At 51.4% G+C, this 18364-nt stretch overlaps 1 protein-coding gene across 9 annotated transcripts in view; it reads left to right on the plus strand.

The window, feature by feature from the left end:
• The window catches only part of PLEKHA6 (pleckstrin homology domain containing A6), a 153245-nt gene that overhangs the window by 102865 nt on the left and 32016 nt on the right, over nucleotides 1-18364 (plus strand). For 6 of the 9 annotated variants that reach the window (XM_031014036.3, XM_055368988.2, XM_055368977.2 and 3 more), the window contains 8 exons: nucleotides 593-673; nucleotides 1662-1776; nucleotides 7077-7181; nucleotides 7842-7914; nucleotides 10343-10443; nucleotides 13878-14080; nucleotides 15649-16131; nucleotides 17520-18036. In XM_031014036.3, coding sequence (XP_030869896.3) covers nucleotides 593-673; nucleotides 1662-1776; nucleotides 7077-7181; nucleotides 7842-7914; nucleotides 10343-10443; nucleotides 13878-14080; nucleotides 15649-16131; nucleotides 17520-18036 — 1678 coding nt within the window. The other 3 variants (XM_055368998.2, XM_031014042.3, XM_031014047.3) reach the window with 3 other exon arrangements.

Genomic DNA, 18364 nt, shown 5'->3' on the forward strand with positions numbered 1-18364 from the left:
GGTCTCAATGACATCAAGCAGCCCTTAGACAGGAGACCCTGGACTTAGGGTGTGGGTGGGTCCAAGCCCAAGCTCAAGAATGGAATTTTTTGAGCTCCCATTTCCTTTTAAGAGAGACAGGGCATAAAGCAGGAGAAGGAGGAGGAGTCCAAGGTCACAAGAAAGTTTTTTCAGCAAATTATGGGGGAGCTTTTTTTTTATGTGGCTCACTGGCAGACGCCGTCCCTGGGAGAGAACCTGCTATGCGTGAGGTCCTGATGTGCTGAATTGGCTGTTGGAACCCCTCTTCCCCACACTTAGGATAACCACTGAAAGAGTTCAGTGTGGCTTATTTCCAGCTTCAGAGAACTCTAGTAAGTAGTTAGCACTGACTAGTGGGAGGTGACCAGGCTTCATTTCTTCCTTCCCCCACCCCGCCCCCACCCTCATCCAGATGTCAGCCCAGGCCTCCCATGGATCCCCCTGGAGGACAGAGGCACAAGCTCCTTACATGATCACCTGTCCCTGTCACCACCCAGGGTCTGTCCACGCATTGGCTTTTGTCTCTGCCTTCTTCATCTTTACCACAACTCTTTTGTTTTTCCCTCTACAGCCACAATGAAAGACGGAACACATTTCTACACCCAGTGACTGGCCAGGTCCCAGAGGAAAACAAAAAATTTGACTTGAAAATGTAAGTGTGTCCCCTACTTGCTGTTTGGGCTTTCTGCCCTTAACCACTACCATCCCACCGCCTCCTTGCAGCTGGAAAGCAGAAGGCAACAGGGAGGGGAAGGAAAGCAGAAGGGCTTTGCAGTCACTCACCTCGGTTCTGAGGACTGGAAGCATCTGAGACCCATCTGGCTTGACACCCTCATCCACTTTTCCTAGGGTCTAGCAAAAGCCAGGGTGGTGCACCCCGCAGGTTGAGCTGATGGAGTAGAAGACAGGTATGAGGCTGGCATAGCACCCAGGGGCCTTTGACGGAAGCACTGAGAAAATCTGATATGATCATGAGAGCCAAATGCTAATTCCTCTCACTGTGGATCCTGGCTCACCAAATGAAAGGAGAAAAAAAGAAAAGAGGATAATTAATCTACTCTCATAGGCCACTAAGCAGTTGTGTCTTTTAAAGTAGAAGGAAAGGATTTCTAGAGCCCCAGGGTCTAGACTTTTAAAATAAATGTCCAGGACTGGGAACAGGTGGCTCATGCCTGTAATCTCAGCATTTTGGGAAGCTAAGGTGGGAGGATCACTTGGGTCCAGGAGTTTCAGACCATCCTGGGCCACATAGTGACACCCCGTCTCTCTAAAAAAAAAAATTAGCTAGGCATGGTGGCCCATGCCTGTGGTCCCATCTACTCTGGAAGCTGAGGTGGGAAGATCACTTGAGCCTAGGCATTCAAGGCTGTGGTGAGTCTTGATTGTGCCACTGTGCTACAGGCTGGGTGACACAGCAAGACCCTGTCTCAAAAAATAAATAAAATAAATGTCCAAGATCACTGACATATAATTTCAGAAAGGCTAAAGGAGTGGCTGAGGTGACCCCTCAATGGCACTCAAGAGATCTAATTTTGTGCTGATGCTGAAACAGTGGGTGGCAGGGTGTGGAAAAAGGATGGGCGGTTTCCATTGTTTCTTGGATCTCACCAATCTCTTTTCTCTGGTCGACATGAAATCAGATCGGCCTTGGACATGTCCAATAAAACAGGTGGGAAACGCCCGGCTACCACCAACAGTGACATACCCAACCACAACATGGTGTCCGAGGTCCCTCCAGAGCGGCCCAGCGTCCGGGTAAGTCCAGCCCTCAAGGCAAGCTGTTGGGCTGGAAACGTCTTCAATGCATGTTTAGTGGGATCTCTGGGAATCCTAGGAAATTGTAGCCTGTCCAGCTATTTCTGCAGGCTCCAAGAGTAGGCAAGGTGACCCAGGAAGAGAGTGGAGAGTAGGAAGGGAAGAGGGCTCAGATCAGAACCTCGTAGAAGACCAACATCTAGACCAGGGGTTCTCAACCTCAGCATTGCTAGCAGTCGGGGTTGGATGATTCATCGTGCTATGAGACTGTCCTGTGCACTGTAGGATGTTGAGCAGCATCCCTGGCCTCTGCCCACTAAATGCCAGTAGCACCTCTTTTCCAGGGGTGACTGTCAAGGATGTCTCCAGACATTGTCAGTTGTCCCTTGGGGACAAAATCTCCCCAACCTCATTGAGAACCACTGGTCTTGAAGGATAGTCACGAAGGTCATGGTGATTGAGAGCTCAGAGAGGGGGAAGGAAGGAAGAGAGCCCCAGGAGAAGGAAGTCTAGAGAAGAATGTTGCAAAGAGGGCCAGGAAGACAGAGGCTGAAAGTGTCCTCTGGGTTTAGCAGCAACGTGGTCATTGGGGACCCTGACAAGGGCAGTTTGAGTGGTGTGAGAAGAGCAGAAGGCAGGCTGGAGAGGTAAAAGGGGGAATGGGAGAGGAGATGTAGAAAGAGCATAGCATAGAAACTGCTCTTCTAAGGAACTAGAAAACAAATGGTAGTATACCATCACATAATGGAGCACTTGCCAAAAATTAAAATGAACTGGAGCTGTGTGTATTAACAAGGATAAATCCTGAAAATATAACGTTGAGTAAAAAGCAAGTGGCAGAATATGAGAAATATGATATCACTTATGTAAATGTACAGACATGAAAAGCAGTACTACATATTTATAGGAACATCTGCAGTAGAAGTGCATAATCATGGACAGGAAGACTAATTTTGGGTCAGTGGTTGCCTCTAGGGAGGAAGGAAAGGTAATGAGACTGGGGAGGGGCTTGAGAGAGTTTTAGCTCCAGTTGTCTTGTTTTATTAGGGAAAAACAACATGAAATGATGATATCATATTATTCCCTACTTTTTTGAAATGTTTGAAATACTTCAAAAAAGTGTTTTTAAAGACACTTGACTGTGATGGGAAATGGAAGGGCAGGGAATGGAAGCTAGAAGGTAATGCAAGACTGGAGGGAGGTTTCATTTGTTGGTTTTGTTTTAAGATGTCAGAGGCGTGAGGGGAACAGGCCAGTAGGTAGTAGGTTCAGGAGAAGGAGGACTCACATTTCTATGGAGACAGAGGGAGTCAGATGCAGAGGTGCTGTTAGACTGGATGGGGAAAAGCCACCTCTTCCTGAAACTGCATTAAAAAAGGCGTGTGAGGCTAGGGAGTGGGTGTCTAGGAAATTAAAGAGACTCTCACATGATGTCCTCAACTTGTGCAGAAAAGTAGGAGGCAGGGTTTTCTCCTGAGAGGAATGGGGTGGGTGGGGAAGCATCAGGTGCGGGACTGGGAGCTTGAAAATACGTGATACATGTGCCACATTTTCTTAATCCAGGGAAGGGGGAGGGATAGCATTAGGAGATATACCTAATGTAAATGACGAGTTAATGGGTGCAGCACACCAACATGGCACATGTATGTATATGTAACAAACCTGCACGTTGCGCACATGTACCCTAAAACTTAAAGTATAATAATAAAAAAAAAAGAAAATACATGATACAGGTTTGGGAAACAGGAATGATGGTCAATGAAGGACACATGAAATGTTGCCCTATAATTTCAAAGGATCATCTGGGGCAGATGATTCTGTGCAGCCCTAAATCTGCAGGTTTGTGTGGTTTTCCTCCAGCATGCTCATAGCCTGGCTGTGAGAGCAGGGAAGGCAGGTAGCTGGATTAGCCTCAGTTTGCCGAGAAGCTGTGGCAGAAAGATAGGAGGCCAGGATATTCAGGAGTTAGTGGGAGGTTGTCTGGAGTGGTAAACTATGGGTGGCAGTCTCTAGGCCGTGGAGAGAGGAGGTAGAATTATGAAAGTGTTGGACTGAGAGAGAAGGGAAGGATTTAGAGATTTGCATAGGGTTGTGGTGACTTCTTCCAATGGCAAATCTCAGTCATTATATGTGTATTTTTGTTAGTAATGTTCAGATAATAATGTTATTTCCCAGTTGTGGGAGTACTTTATAATAAAGGCCAATTTCTTCCTTACTTCCTTCTACAAACAGTTGCTGAGTGCTTGTTATGGCTGGATACCTTGCTGGCTCTGGTGATAAAGAGATGAAAAAGACAAAAGTTCCTCCCTGCAAAGAGCTCATGGTGCAATGGAGGAGATAGAAAGCTGCATTGTGACAGGTTTTAGGCAAGGGGTGTCCAATCTTTTGGCTTCCCTGGGCCACACTGGAAGAAGAAAAATTGTCTTGGGCCACACATAAAATACACTAACACTAACAATATCTGATGAACTAAGAAAAAAAAATCATAATGTTTTAAGAAAGTTTGTGTTGGGCTGCATTCAAAGCCATCCTGGGCTGCGTGTGGCCCATGGGCCGTGGCTTGGACTGTACAGATGTGTGGAGAGTAGTGTGCAGCTAACCACTCAGGGGGATCAGGACTTCGTGGAGTGGGGGAGTCTGCAGCAAACTTTAAAGCATAAGTTGGGATTTGACAGTGGCCAAGGGAAGATGGGTCCTCCCCCAGTGCCAGGGAGCACACTGCGAAAGGCACGGGAGGATGGAGAGAACCAGAAGCAGGGCCTGTCTGGTGAAGGGGCAGAAGGTGGGTGACAGGCCCTGCCATATCTCACAAACCTGTCCTCTGTGCTGTGCTGAGGAATCGAACCTCTCTCTTAAGTGATGAGTGCAAGAGAGAAATAGGATTATTTGTGTTTTGGAAAAAAACCTTAGTTCATTGTAGAGGGCGGACAGCAAGAAGTGATGAGGACCTTTAAGACCACGGTAGTGGAATTTGAGAGGCAAGAGCAGATTTGAGAACTATTAAGAAGACAGACTCATCAGCCCTGTATACACGATTGTGTAATGGAACAGAGGAATGAGGGACCTATGTAAGATAACGTGGAGTTCTGGGGTGGGTGGCTAGGTGGCTCATGGTACCATTCACCAAGATGAGAAGTGCAGAACAGGCTTGGTTAGAAAGAAAATGAGTTCAGTTTTGCACTTACTTAATCCTGGCAGACAAGCAGGTATAAAATGGGTTGAGCTGGAAGACAGGTCTTGGCTATAGCTTAGGGAGATTTTATCATATTGCTTATAGCTCAAGCAATGGGTATGGATGAGGTAACACAGGCACGATGTAAAAATGAGAAAATAAAAATAAAATAATAAAAGTGTGATTGCGGCCCACCAACACTTGGAGAGTAGAAGTAGAGGAGATTGAGAAGGAGTGGCCACAGATGGAGGTATTGAAAGAGAAACAATAGTCTTGTAGAAATCCAAAGAAGAGTTTCAGGAAAGTCAGAAAGGTTAAGACTGCCCAGTGCTTTAGAGTGAGTGGCCTTAATTCACTAACAGTGCAACAGCCACTTCAGAAAATAGGTAGAGGAGGTTTAGGAGTGATGGAGGGAGAGAAAGTTGAGACTCTTCCCAGGAGCCTAGGACTGAAGAGTAAGTAAGGGGAAGGTATTACCTCACAGTGGACATTGGGTGTATTGAAGGGGGAATTTGGGTATGTGTGTGGGAGCATGAGAGAGAGACAGAGACATTTTCAGATGGAGAGACTTGAGTGCATTTGCTAAGGAGAAGACATCAGTGGAGGAGGAAGCATCAGAAACATATTTGAGAGGAGATGATCGGTGGAGTTAAGTCTCAGAGGACACAATGGGTTAGAAGTGTTTAGCCTTGGAAGGAGGGCAGCACCTCTTCTTTTGACGTTGGAGGGGAAGAGGCAAAGATAGTGTAAGGACAGTCATTTTCTAGGTAAAAGGGTGTGACATTGAGGGAGTGCATGTCTAATAGCCTCAAATTTCTCTGTGGAGGAGCAGGTCCATTGTCGGGAGGACAGAGGCAGGGGAGGTCGGGGGGCTGGGAAGGATGGTGAAGGTGTGGGGTGGAGCTGCCATCTGGGGCTGAGCCTCCTGGGATTGGGACTGTGGCTCTGTGGCAACCTCATCTGTATGGCAGTGTGATTTTTTTTTTTTTTTTCTCCAGCAGCACCATAATCTGGCTATGAGTGCAGGGAGAGTAGACAATTTGATTAATTTGGAGTGCCGTATTGAGTTTTAGAGAAGGTGAGGTAGGAAGACAATAGATGAGGTTTCTGAGAGCCCGGTTGATATACTCCACCATGGGGCCAGGCTTTGTAGGGAAGTAACGAAAACCGGGAGGAGCTGATGGGTCCAGAAAAAAAGACAAGAATTGAGGAGCTGGGGACCTCAATGGAGTAGAAAAGCTGGTGTTGAGTTAATGGAGTGAGAAAGCCCAAAGGGTGGAATGTTGGGATCAGAAAGCAGGAATCCTGGAAGTGAAGATGTTAGCCGCGGAGGGGCTTGGGGTGCTGAGAAGATTAAAGGTGTAGCCCTGGGAGCGTCGCTGGAGTGCAGGTGGAGGGTGCTGGAGCTGGGGACATCAAGGCTGTATAAAGTTAGGGCATTGATGGGTCATGCTCCTGAGCAAGGAGATTTTCCACAGTGATGCAGGACAGAATGAAGAGGAGGACTAACATCAAAACCCTTAGACTGAAAGAACGCTTGAGAAGCGGACAGTGATGAGAAGGATTAAACAGTGGGAGATCAGGCAGTGGTGCTTCCAGAAAGGTGGACTATTGCCAGAGTGTGGAAGAATGACAGGGTCCACGTGGAAACACAGAGCTAGGAGAACACCCGTCTCTCCTCCTGGCTTTGTGTTATGTCGGGCACGAGACTACACATGGGACTCCCAGAGCAGGAGGATGCAGGGAGTTAACTTCCAGAACACACTGTGGAAGAGAGAGGGAGTAGGAGGTTGGGAGTAGGATAGGCCAGAGTGAAATTGGAAATCTTATTATTTTCACCTCCAAAAAAAAAAAAAAAAAAAGGCCGTGAGACAGGTAGGACTATTATTTTGTTTTTTGGAACTATTATTTTGAGCCCTATTTTAGAAATGAGAAAAATTGCCAAAGAACTGAAAGGCCCTGCTCTTAAGTTAGTAATAGATCCAAGATTCACACCTGGGCCCCTTGGTGTGAGGGCACCCCAGGGTTAATCCTAGGGAGAAGCAGCTCTAGCAGGGGTGGCTCCCTTGCAGATAGAGCAGGAAGGAGGAGACTGGAGACCTAGGTCAGCTTCTCTCTCTGCCCCCAGGCAACTCGCACAGCCCGCAAAGCCGTCGCCTTTGGCAAGCGCTCACACTCCATGAAGCGGAACCCCAATGCACCTGTCACCAAGGCGGGCTGGCTCTTCAAACAGGTGAGGCCACCCTGTGGTTCTGGCCACTGTAGCCTCCACCTTCTCCTCACAGAATAAGGATTCCTGTGTGCTTATGACAGGCTGTGTATTTTTTTGGTATGTCCCCCTGCTGTCTCTGTGAATGAGTCTCCTAATTTTATAAAGGCTCAGAGAAACTGAGTATCTTCCCAAAATCACACAGAAAAATTTATGTCAAACTTGGGAACCCAGCCCGGTTTCCTGATGGACAGATGCAATGACCTTGAAACATGCTGAATCCCCAACCCCGTCGGAACAATCCACTAGCTCCCCAGCAGGTCCCGCTTATTATGGTGGGGGGTAGGGGTGTCTCCTGCTAGTCTAGGGTCCACCGACTGGCACCAGATTGGCCTTGCCACTATCCCTGCCTGCACTTCCACTCACTCATTCTGCCCATCTCTTGCCCCTGTTATCCTCCCCAGGGGAGGCACCGAATGATAGAACTGGAAGGTCACAGGCAATAATCTAATGTCAGTTCCTTGCATCTGAGGTCTCCAGGGGTTGCTGCCGTGCACTAACAGCAGAGCCGCAGCTAGGGCCAGGGTGTCCTTATAATTGACACGGTGCCCTTTTCCCTGCATTCCATCTCCTCGTCCATGTCCAGCTTGCAGCCCTCACATCTGCCTCTCCCATGTCCCGCAGGCCAGCTCTGGGGTTAAGCAGTGGAACAAGCGCTGGTTCGTCCTGGTGGATCGCTGCCTCTTCTACTATAAAGGTGAGCTTGGCCCTTGGACTGGCAGGGATGGCAGGAAGCCAGGACCCACTACTCTTTCTCATTCTGCCATATCCCCAAGCTTGGCTTTGGATGGGCACCAGCAGGGCAGATCTCCCCACTGTGGTCCTGGCACCAGTGGCAGCAGGATAAAAACAGAGCTCACTTGTTCACTCACGCACTCACTCACTCACCCATTCAGTTCACATTCAACAATGCTTGCTAGGTTTCAGGCAGAGTTCCAGCGATACACTGGGTGAACAAGGTGGTCATATGGCTGGTGAAGTCCTGGAGGAATGGGGAGAGAGGATGAGCACAAAGAGGAGGAGGTCACTAGTCACTACTAGTAGGTCACCTACTAATTGGAGCTTGTGTGTGGCCTTTCCTCCTGTCCCACTGGAATGCACAGTCCCATCTGTGAAGGCAGGAACTTTTGTCAGTGTTGGTCACTGCTGTATCCACAGCACCTAAAACACTACCTGCCATTTTGTCGGTGCTCAGTCAATACTGAATGAGTGAACATGTCCTCCGGCTTCACCTTCTCTGCTGACCCCAACAGCCTCTCCCTACTCTCTATTTTTAAAAGTTGTGCCAAGGCAGGCTGAGGGCACCAGCAAGGGTTGAGGTCAGTGATGGTGGCGCCATGTGGATGCAGGGGAGGAAATAGGCGTGAGGGATGAGAGGAGAGAGGGTGCAATTGTTATGAAGCAGGAGAGGCTCTTTCCTTCACTCCCTTGGCCCAGGAAGGCACAGCCCTGATTTCCAGTCCTCCTGGGAGCAATTCAGTGAATCATTAACTTTGGCAAACAAAGGTTGTACCCAGTGACCCTGCAGAGCACTGCTGTTGCTGGTTGCTGTATTGCAGCCACCTGAACCCCAAGGAGGGAAATCAGGAAGGGGCTGAGCATACAGAGTCCAGTCCCAGAGAAAAGCCCAAGACTCAGGGAGAGGAATCTGCCCAGGCCCAGGCCGAGGTGCTGAGCCTCCAAGATATGGGGCCGCAGTGGAGCCAGAGTGGGAATGAAACTGGAGGAAAATTGGGGGTCTCTGCACAGGAGAGTCTTTGGGAAGCAGTGGGGGTAGAACCTCAAGGAGCTGAGAACCCAAAGGCTCAGGACACACCAAAATGGGGGCCACTGTTCACAAAGAGATGGACCCAGGACTCCCCTAAATGCTGGCCTGGACTCTGTCATGCAGGGGCTCCATCTCTGGAGGACAAGAGCCTCAGCTTTCCTGAAGGCAGCCCTGGGGTCCAACCCCAAGTGCCTCCTACTACTCTGGTTTACCCCTTCCTCCAGGTACCATGCTGGGGTCCAAACAGAGAAGCTGATCTGTGGGCCAAGTATTGTGTAGATGTGATGAGTAGGAGGAGAAGCAGGGCTTAAGGAGTTTATAACCCTACAGAGGTTTCTTCTGAACCCTAGCCAAGGCTTTTCAGAGTCCCCAGCCTGGGGAACAAATAGTGATCCCAGGGAATTGGAGACGGCCTTGCCATGGTCTCATAATTGTCCCCCCCACTGTCCCACAGAGCACTCCCCACCCTTTCTTGCTTCCTGCTTCCAGCTGGGGGCCCGATTGGCCAATCCATCAGGCTCCTTTGGAGATCCGGGATGAATTATATAATAGCTGGACTGTTAGCCCAATCCCAGGGAGGAGAGGGCCAGAGCACTCCATGCAGGGGTGCCTTTTCCTGTGGAGACATAGAACCTCAGCGGGGATCTGCAGCAGGAAAGGGCAAAGCAGGCTCTGAGTGCCAGAGAGAACCTTAGAAAGAGTTACCCAGAGGCACCAGAGAGCAGAAGGTGGGATAGTCCACTCTACAATGATCTATCCCATCACCTTGTTACATATGTCACTGCTGGGATGGTCTCATTTAGCGAGGCAGGATAGATAGGATAGTGGTCAACAATGCTAGCTTTGGAGTTCAGTTTTTGTGTTTGAAGACCAATTTTACCACTTGTTGCCTAAGTAACCTTGGAGAAATCATCTAACCTCTTTGTGTCTCAGCTTCCTTACCTATAAAATGACGGTAATAATAGTACCTCCTCATAGGTTTGTTGGGAGGATTAAATCCATTAAGGCATTTCACTTAGAACAGTGCCTGAACGCTTCCAAAATATCAGCTGTTATTTCTTTGTTTATTTGTGCACTAGAATGCAAATTCCTTTAGGGTAGGCACTACTTCTCTCTTACTCACCTCTGTAGTCCCAGTGTCTGGAACAGCCTCTCCAGGGCCACCACACTCCCTAACTCCAGGGAGTGTCCTCTCGGAGCATGTGTGGTGGCCCTGAGTGCCTGACAAACAGGAGGTGAACAACAAATATGTATTGATATTAATCAGGGAGGGACAACACACTCCTCCCCACCCCTGGCGCACGCGCGTGCGTGCACACACACACACACCCCCTTCTTGTGCCTCTCTCCCTGACAGATGAGAAGGAAGAGAGTATCCTGGGCAGCATCCCCCTCCTGAGCTTCCGGGTAGCCTCAGTGCAGCCCTCAGACAACATCAGCCGGAAACACACGTTTAAGGTCAGTTGGCCTTCCCTTCCCAGGGCAGGTGGGGAAGGAAGACCTGCTCTTCTAGAGCCTATGGGAATGGAGAAGGGCCAAGAGCCATCGCTCTAAGGAATCCCAGGTGGTGGTGGTCATAGCAGTGGTGGTGGGTGGGGGGAGGGGGAGTAGTAATGGCCCCTAGACTCAGCACAGTCTCTTGTAAGGCTAGAGCAAGGTTATGCTGGGACCTTCCTTCTCTCTTGGGGGTTGGGTGGGCAATTCTCCTAAGAGTGGGCCAGTAGAGATGTGTTTCAGCAGCACCACAATTGTTACTGGGGCAGGAATAGTTATGCTCTTAGTCCTTGGACTTTTTGCCCAGTTCCTGCCCCTGGGAAATCCCTCTGGGCAGAGGCAGGAGCTGTGGCTGGTGGGTTCTGAGACCTTTTCTGGAAAGGCTTCCTCCCCACCGTGGTTTCGGGAAACTGGACCTACCCCCAAGTCAAACTTACTCAAATTTCAATCTTTAACGAATATTAGAAGTTGAGTTTCATTCCACAAGAGCTGCAAGTCTTATGAAGAAACCATTTGAGAGAACAAGTGCACAGGAAAATGGGCCTTTCCTGCCTGCTCAATATCACTGCCTTGAACCCCTGGGGAGCCACCCGTTAAAGATGTGCCTGCAGCTGGCTCATCCTAGGCCAGTGTTTTTCCACATTTAAAAATCCATGACCCATCAAAAACTATAAAAATCTCATGCCCTTTTGTATTTTATGATGCAAAAATCATAGGTCCCTTTTCATTTTCCAAATATAAAATTATAATACCAGCCACACATTTTCTTGGTACAAAGCCCTCTCTCCCCTAATTGACAATTGCTGTCCAAGACCCTTCAAAGCTATGATATTAGATGACTGGATCTGTAGGTCACTCCTTGAGCTTCTAGAGCCTTAGAAGAAGGGACTCTGTCCCTTCCTGTCCTTCAGGCTCTAGTCACCTGGCCACAGAAAAGAGCTGGGCAGCATGCACAGGGCCCGCTACAGGGAGCAAGGAAGGACTTCTTTGGCACATAATTAGTTTCCGGCCTCCCGGGGTCTTGTATGCCAGAGGTGTGAAGAGAATGAACAATTAATAAAACTCTGACTCCAGGGAGCCGGTTCTAGCTGGGGAAATAGGAACAGGCTGTTTAACCAACAACAAGTAGTCCTGTTATACACAGACACACACACACACACCCACACACACAATCAAACAGCCTGTCTCACCCTCCCCACCAGACCTGTGCAGAGACACAGACACGTTCCAGCTCGGAGCTCTGCCAGCAGCAGGCGTGAGATAAACATCCCCGAGTGACTGACACACTCCCTCCACCACAGATCCCAGATATCACCTCTCTGCCCACCAGCCCCTCGCCTCCTTCCCCCACACTGCGCTGCCTCTTTTAAACCTGACTCTGAGGGCTGTGCTCGGTGGCCCACAAAAGGTTCTGATTGTGGCTATTCCATGGCCCTTCCCCAGGAAAGGGAGGGGAGCTGAGACAGATGGGAGGCTTGTCCTGCTGTGGCCACCGAGCGAAACTCTTGGATGGCTAAGAATGAGCCAGGAACTGTTCCTGCCCAGGCTACCACTGAATGCCTTAACCTCTCCCTAACTCTGGCCCCACAGAGGGTCCGGGGGCTTTGCCCCGCTGGGACAGCTCCCTCAATTCTCTGGCCCCCTTTCATAGTTGCAGGCCAGTGCCCCTGCCCACTCCCCATCAATGGCCCTGTCTTTTCCCAGGCCCTCTGCCTTCTCCTGTCACAGCACTTGTCCCTGTGCCTCTGCTCTCTCCTTGTTTCCCGCGGCATGTTTTGTCCCCCAGCGTGACTGTCAGCTCTTCAAGTGCAAGAGCCTGTCTTTGCCTTCCTTGTGACTGGTGCCCCCAGCGAGTTCCACACACACAGGCTTCTCCCTGGATGCTCATTGAATTGATGAATTCATTTGCTGCCCGCTCCCACCCACCCCAGGACACACCCACGAGCCCTGCCTGTGTGTCTCCCCTCTACAATAACCCTGTGTTCTCCACCCAGAAGGCTTGCTTGGGCCCCCTGGTCTCTCTATCCCCCATCCGTCGCAAGTCTCAGCTTCTTAGTCTTCACTGGCTTTTTGTCAACACCTCCCCTGCCCTCTCCCACACCTACATGCTAAGCCCTCTGCTGGAGGGTGGGGACCAGAGGAAGGAGGCCCACCCCTGCCTCTTGCTGGGTAATGGCTCCTGTCAGAAAGAAAATGAGGGCTGGGGACAGGTGGAGGCGAGGTGGGACCAGCTGCAGCTGAGGAATCTTTTGAGCATTTAGAGGGTGTGGGCTTGACGTTGCTGTTCAGGGGAGCCCTGAAGCTATCTCAACCCCCAGAGACCCAGGATTTAGGGCTCAAGGGGTCAGAGGCTGGAGTGAGGCTCACATCCGAGACTCTGAATCACTGCTAGATGTCCCCTGTTGAGTGGGCTAAGCTAGGCTACTGAGGATCTCACTGGGAAGTATGCTGAGGTCCCAGAAAGCATTTAGTCCTGTGGCCTCTTTTGCTTGTGGCCTAAGAACTTTGAATTTCACCAGGCAGACTCTTTTCCCATGAAATAGATGCATCAGTGAAGACCAGAGCAAAACCACAACTTGTCTGCAGTTACAGAGCTGGTCAGGAGCAGAGCCAGGCTTAGCACTACGATTCCCTGACTCACTCTCTACCACCAGCCCGAATTTCCCTGGGGCAAGCTCTCCACTCCCCACCCCTTGGTAGGCAGAACTGGGCATTGTTGGGTGCTGCCATTCCTGGGGGAACGCTGAGTAGAAGGGGACAATCTGAATATTCCCCCTTCCCTGTGCTCCTCACCGTTTCCTGCCACGTCGTCTTCTGTCTCTCCCTTTGGTGTTTGGTTGACCTGTTCTCTGCTTCTCCTCCTTCTGACCGCGTGAGGACCCCTCCTCTGGACAGGAGCTCTCTTCTGGGTTCCCGCCCGCAGTACCTGCTCGCAGCCACCAACTAGGTAGTGTGCCCCATCTGTATGCCAGTGCCTGCTTTGCATGCCCGCAGAGAGGGGCTTGGCTGTCTCTCCACGTGGAAGAGACAGTGCTAGCTTCTCAGCAGTGAAGCTGGGGCTAAGATTGGCATGTGCTCAGGGGGTCCTCTCTCCCAGACATGGGGTCATTGCCTTTGAAATCAAACATGGAATTTGCCGGGAGAATGGGTGTGATCATTGTCCCTCCTGCTTTAATTACCCCAGGTGGGGCAAGTAGGCTGACCTGGTTATTGGGCTGCCTAATGGTGCCCAGAGAGCCAGCCAAGGTGGATACCTGGGTACCAGCTGGAACCCTTGGGGTAGCTGCAAGCTGCCCTCTTCACCTTGCTCCTGAGCTCCGCATGGGGAAGAGCCCCAGGTGCAGGGAATGGCCCAACTGACTGCCCATTCTGTGGGCGTTGGTGTCTTCTCCCAACAGGTGACTGTGTGCTGGGTGGATGAGGCCGAGGCCAGCTCCACACGCTGCCTCTCCCCACAGGCTGAGCATGCCGGGGTCCGCACCTACTTCTTCAGTGCCGAGAGCCCCGAGGAGCAAGAGGCCTGGATCCAGGCCATGGGGGAGGCTGCTCGAGTACAGATCCCTCCAGCCCAGAAGTCAGTGCCCCAAGCTGTGCGGCACAGGTGAGTGCCAGGGAATTGAGTGTGGGGGTGCAGGAAGAATAAAGAGGGGAATGGAAGACACACCCAGCTCTGGGCCATTGCTAATCCCAGTGTGCCTACTTGAAGCCCTGGAGAATGTGTGAGCCGTCTCCTTGCATCCAGGCGGGAGGCCTGGCTGAATGATTTCAGAGCCTGAAGTCTCTCTTCCCCTAGCCAGCTCCTCCTCTTCTCTCTGAGCTCGGGGAGGCCAAGAGAAAAGCCAGGTTCCATTGGGGTCTGGCCAGGAGCCAGAGGTCAGGGTCATTTGCTGGTTTTTCTCGGCTGTGTGTGTTAAGCACACCACCTTTGGAGGAAAATAAACTCAGGTTTGAATCACACCTTGTCCACTTGGCTGCAGCGTGACCTCAGTGCAAGGGACTCACCCTCTCTGAACCCGAGGTTCCTCTGCTCAAAAACCAGCAAATATAACTCTACCTCATAGGGTTGTTGTGAGGCCTACACAGAGTGCGTGTAAAACACTCAACATGCAGTAAACTCTTAACATATGGCCGCTCCCATCGCCCGCCATCACCCACGGTCTCAGCGTCTGTCTCTCCCTTAACTGGATGTGGAGTCTTGAGTTAGGTGCTAAGGGGGATCCAGGAAAAGGGGGTTTCACAGTGTAGACTCCAAGTCCACATATCTTAGAAATGTTTACCAAGCAATGTTTCAACAATCCCACTTGAATATGTGGAGTTTGGGAAGCTGTAGGGGAAAAATTGTCACAAATTTCCATCTTCGCTTCAACCAAGGGGCATAATTCCAGGAGTTCATTCATTCATTTCACAAATACTTACTGTAAATATAAATGTGTAAGGCACTGTAGTGGGTGCTAGGAACACAGGGGAAGAAAGTCTGCCATGTTCCTACCCTTGTGGGGCCTGTATTCTCACAGAAAGTCAGTCCTGGAAGAAATGTGTTTTGGAAAAGGGAACTAGCGTGTTTATGTGCTTGTGAGTTTGAAAGCAGAAACTTCTGCTCCTGGTGCCCGCCATGTTTTATCTCACAGCAGTCCTAGGAGGGGAGCTATTATTATGCCCATTCTGCTGATGAGGAGCCCAAGACTCTTGGCAGTTAAGTAACTTTCTATAAGAAAGACAGCTGCCCTGTGACAAGCCTTTGTCACTGGAGTATCAAGGACAGTTACTGATGTGAGTGCAAACCCAGTTTGGGGAGCTGGGTCAGGGATAGATCACAGAGAGGACCAAGACTAGGTGAGGTTAGTCATGCCATAGCTTGAAGGCTGGGCTCAAAGCAGACTGGCAGAGGGGAGTGGGGTGGAGAATGACCTGCAGAGAAGACGTTGGGGGCAGAGTTAACACAGCAGGTGTGGGCAGGGGCGGGTTAGGTTGTGTAATAATTTCCCAGGCTGGAGCGAGAAGGTGAAGGGATGGGACTTAGGAAGCAGAACTGGAATTCGTAGAATCCTGGTTCCAGCCACCTCCCTGCCCATCCTTCCCCACTCCTCTTCTCCTTCCCAGTCTGGCACCCCCTGCCCCACTCCATGCTGGGCTAGAGTCACTGACAGCATCTCCCTTGGCATCCTGCAGCCATGAGAAGCCAGACTCGGAGAACATCCCACCCAGCAAGCACCACCAGCAGCCACCCCACAACAGCCTCCCCAAGCCTGAGCCAGAGGCCAAGACTCGAGGGGAGGGTGATGGCCGAGGCTGTGAGAAGGCAGAGAGAAGGCCTGAGAGGCCAGAAGTCAAGAAAGAGCCTCTGATGAAAGCCAATGGCCTCCCAGCTGGACCGGAGCCAGCCTCAGAGCCGGGCAGCCCTTACCCCGAGGGCCCAAGAGTGCCAGGGGGTGGGGAACAGCCTGCCCAGCCCAATGGCTGGCAGTACCACTCCCCAAGCCGGCCAAGGAGCACAGCTTTCCCGTCTCAGGATGGAGAGACTGGGGGACACCGGCGGAGTTTCCCACCACGCACCAACCCTGACAAAATTGCCCAGCGCAAGAGCTCCATGAACCAGCTTCAGCAGTGGGTGAATCTGCGCCGGGGGGTACTCCCGCCTGAAGACCTTCGGAGGTGAGGCATGCCGGCGGCTGGGGTGGGGCTGATATGGTGTTATGGCTAGAGCGTGCGAGTGGGGTCATAGCCCACGAGGCATCCCCTGTTGGAAACCTTCTGGAAGCAGGCTGAGTTGGGAAACCAAGCAAATCCCATGCTTCCTGGCTTGCCCAAATCCTGCCTGCCCCATGGCTCCACCATTAGAGTCTGGCTGCTGTCCCTGATTCTTGGTTTCTTTGTCTGCTTCCTTCAGAAGAAGGGACAGAGCACCCCAGTGGCCCTCCATGGCGTGCTGGGGAACCCAGAACACAGCAGGCTTCGGGAGGGGGCTTGAAGTTGTTATAGTGATACATCCATCCAAGCTATGGGCCCTCCTACAACATCCTCTCCCCAGTGCTCCACCCACTTGAGACTCACTAACTGCCAGACCAACTCATTCCATTTTTGAACAACTCTAATTGTTTTAAAGCCATGATTTATATGAAGTTAAAAAACAAAACAAAGTAGCTCATTGGTCCCAACATGGCCATCTATGACCATTTACACCTTTATCCAATGACTGACTTTGAAATATCTGGGGACATTTATTGGGCCCAATGGTGTCTCTCAGGGCAAATGGGCTGCAGGCTCCTTCCCTGGGGATTTGGGCAGCTCCAGGGACTGCAGGCCATAGCTTCAGGAAGGCCATGGGGCCCTGGAGGAACCTGCCCTCTAGTGGCCTGACCGGCTGCGCATTGCTGGTGGTCTGGTGCCTGGGAGCATCAGGCCTGCTCTGGGGAGAACCACTTGGGATGAGTCCCAAGAACCTACTGGTTCTGTCCCTGACAAGATCATACAGTCAGGAAGCTGGGCATGGTGGCTCACACCTGTGGTCCCAGCTACTACTCTACAGGTGGATGTGGGAGGATTGCTTGAGCCCAGGAGTTCAAGGCTGCAGTGAGCCTTGATGGCCCCACTGTACTCCAGGCTGGTGACAGAATGGACCTCATCTCTAAAATAATATAAAACAGATCAGGAAGCCGCCCTTTCTTTCGTCCCTCCTACATTGCCCTCCTTCAGGTGCCTGGTAGACTTTCTTCTATTTGCCTCTCTCAGAAAAGATCTGATAAACTGGTTCATGCTGAGATGGAGATGGCTGATAAGGCTTCACGTTTCTTCCTAGGGATATGTCATTTTAAAGAGGCAAAGATTGAAGCTCTGAATGGTGCAGTGTCCAGCCTTGGGGAGTTGTTTGAGGAAGGGGGCTGTGAGGACAGGAGTCTTTCCCTCATCTCTGGAATAAACCTCAGCCCCTGTGTACCTATTCAAGCACCCTGCTCTAGGCTGGGGGACCTGGAGGTGGGGCTGGGGTGGGTGGAGGGGTGCCCGTGTTGTCTGCCTTCATTACAATGTCCCCTCTCTCTCAGTCCCTCTAGGTTCTACCCTGTGTCTCGCAGGGTCCCTGAGTACTATGGCCCCTACTCCTCCCAGTACCCCGATGATTATCAGTACTACCCACCAGGAGTGCGGCCGGAGAGCATCTGTTCCATGCCGGCCTATGATCGGATCAGCCCGCCCTGGGCCCTGGAGGACAAGCGCCATGCCTTCCGCAATGGGGGTGGCTCTGCCTACCAGCTGCGAGAGTGGAAGGAGCCCGCCAGCTACGGGCGGCAGGATGCCACCGTCTGGATCCCAAGCCCCTCCCGGCAGCCAGTCTATTATGATGAGCTGGATGCCGCCTCTAGCTCCCTGCGCCGCCTGTCCCTGCAGCCCCGCTCCCACTCTGTGCCCCGCTCACCCAGCCAGGGCTCCTACAGCCGTGCCCGCATTTACTCCCCTGTCCGCTCACCCAGTGCCCGTTTTGAGCGGCTGCCACCTCGCAGTGAGGACATCTATGCTGACCCTGCTGCCTATGTGATGAGGCGATCCATCAGCTCCCCCAAGGTGAGCCACCAGCCTGCCCTTCCTTCCTCATCCCGAGGTCCCCAGAAGCCTAAGACCATCTACTGAGAAAAGGCAGAGATGTGGGAGCATCTGGGCCATGGGGCCACTGGGCCGTTTGTCTGCAGGACCAGCAGTGCTGCCCAGGGGAGCCCGTGGCCTGTGGTTCTGTCTGTAGGAGAGCTGTCTTGGGGATGGCTTTGCCTCTTGAGTGGGGACATTGCTTTCTGTACATGCCCCCAAGTTGTGCCAGAAACCATGCCATCATATAAGAGGGCAGAGAGGGTTCTGTCTTTTCAAATCTTGAGGACCTGGACAGATCATTGCAAGG

This window comes from Gorilla gorilla, chromosome 1 (genome assembly GCF_029281585.2).
Source record: "Gorilla gorilla gorilla isolate KB3781 chromosome 1, NHGRI_mGorGor1-v2.1_pri, whole genome shotgun sequence".
In the NCBI taxonomy this organism is placed as follows: Eukaryota; Metazoa; Chordata; class Mammalia; order Primates; family Hominidae; genus Gorilla; species Gorilla gorilla.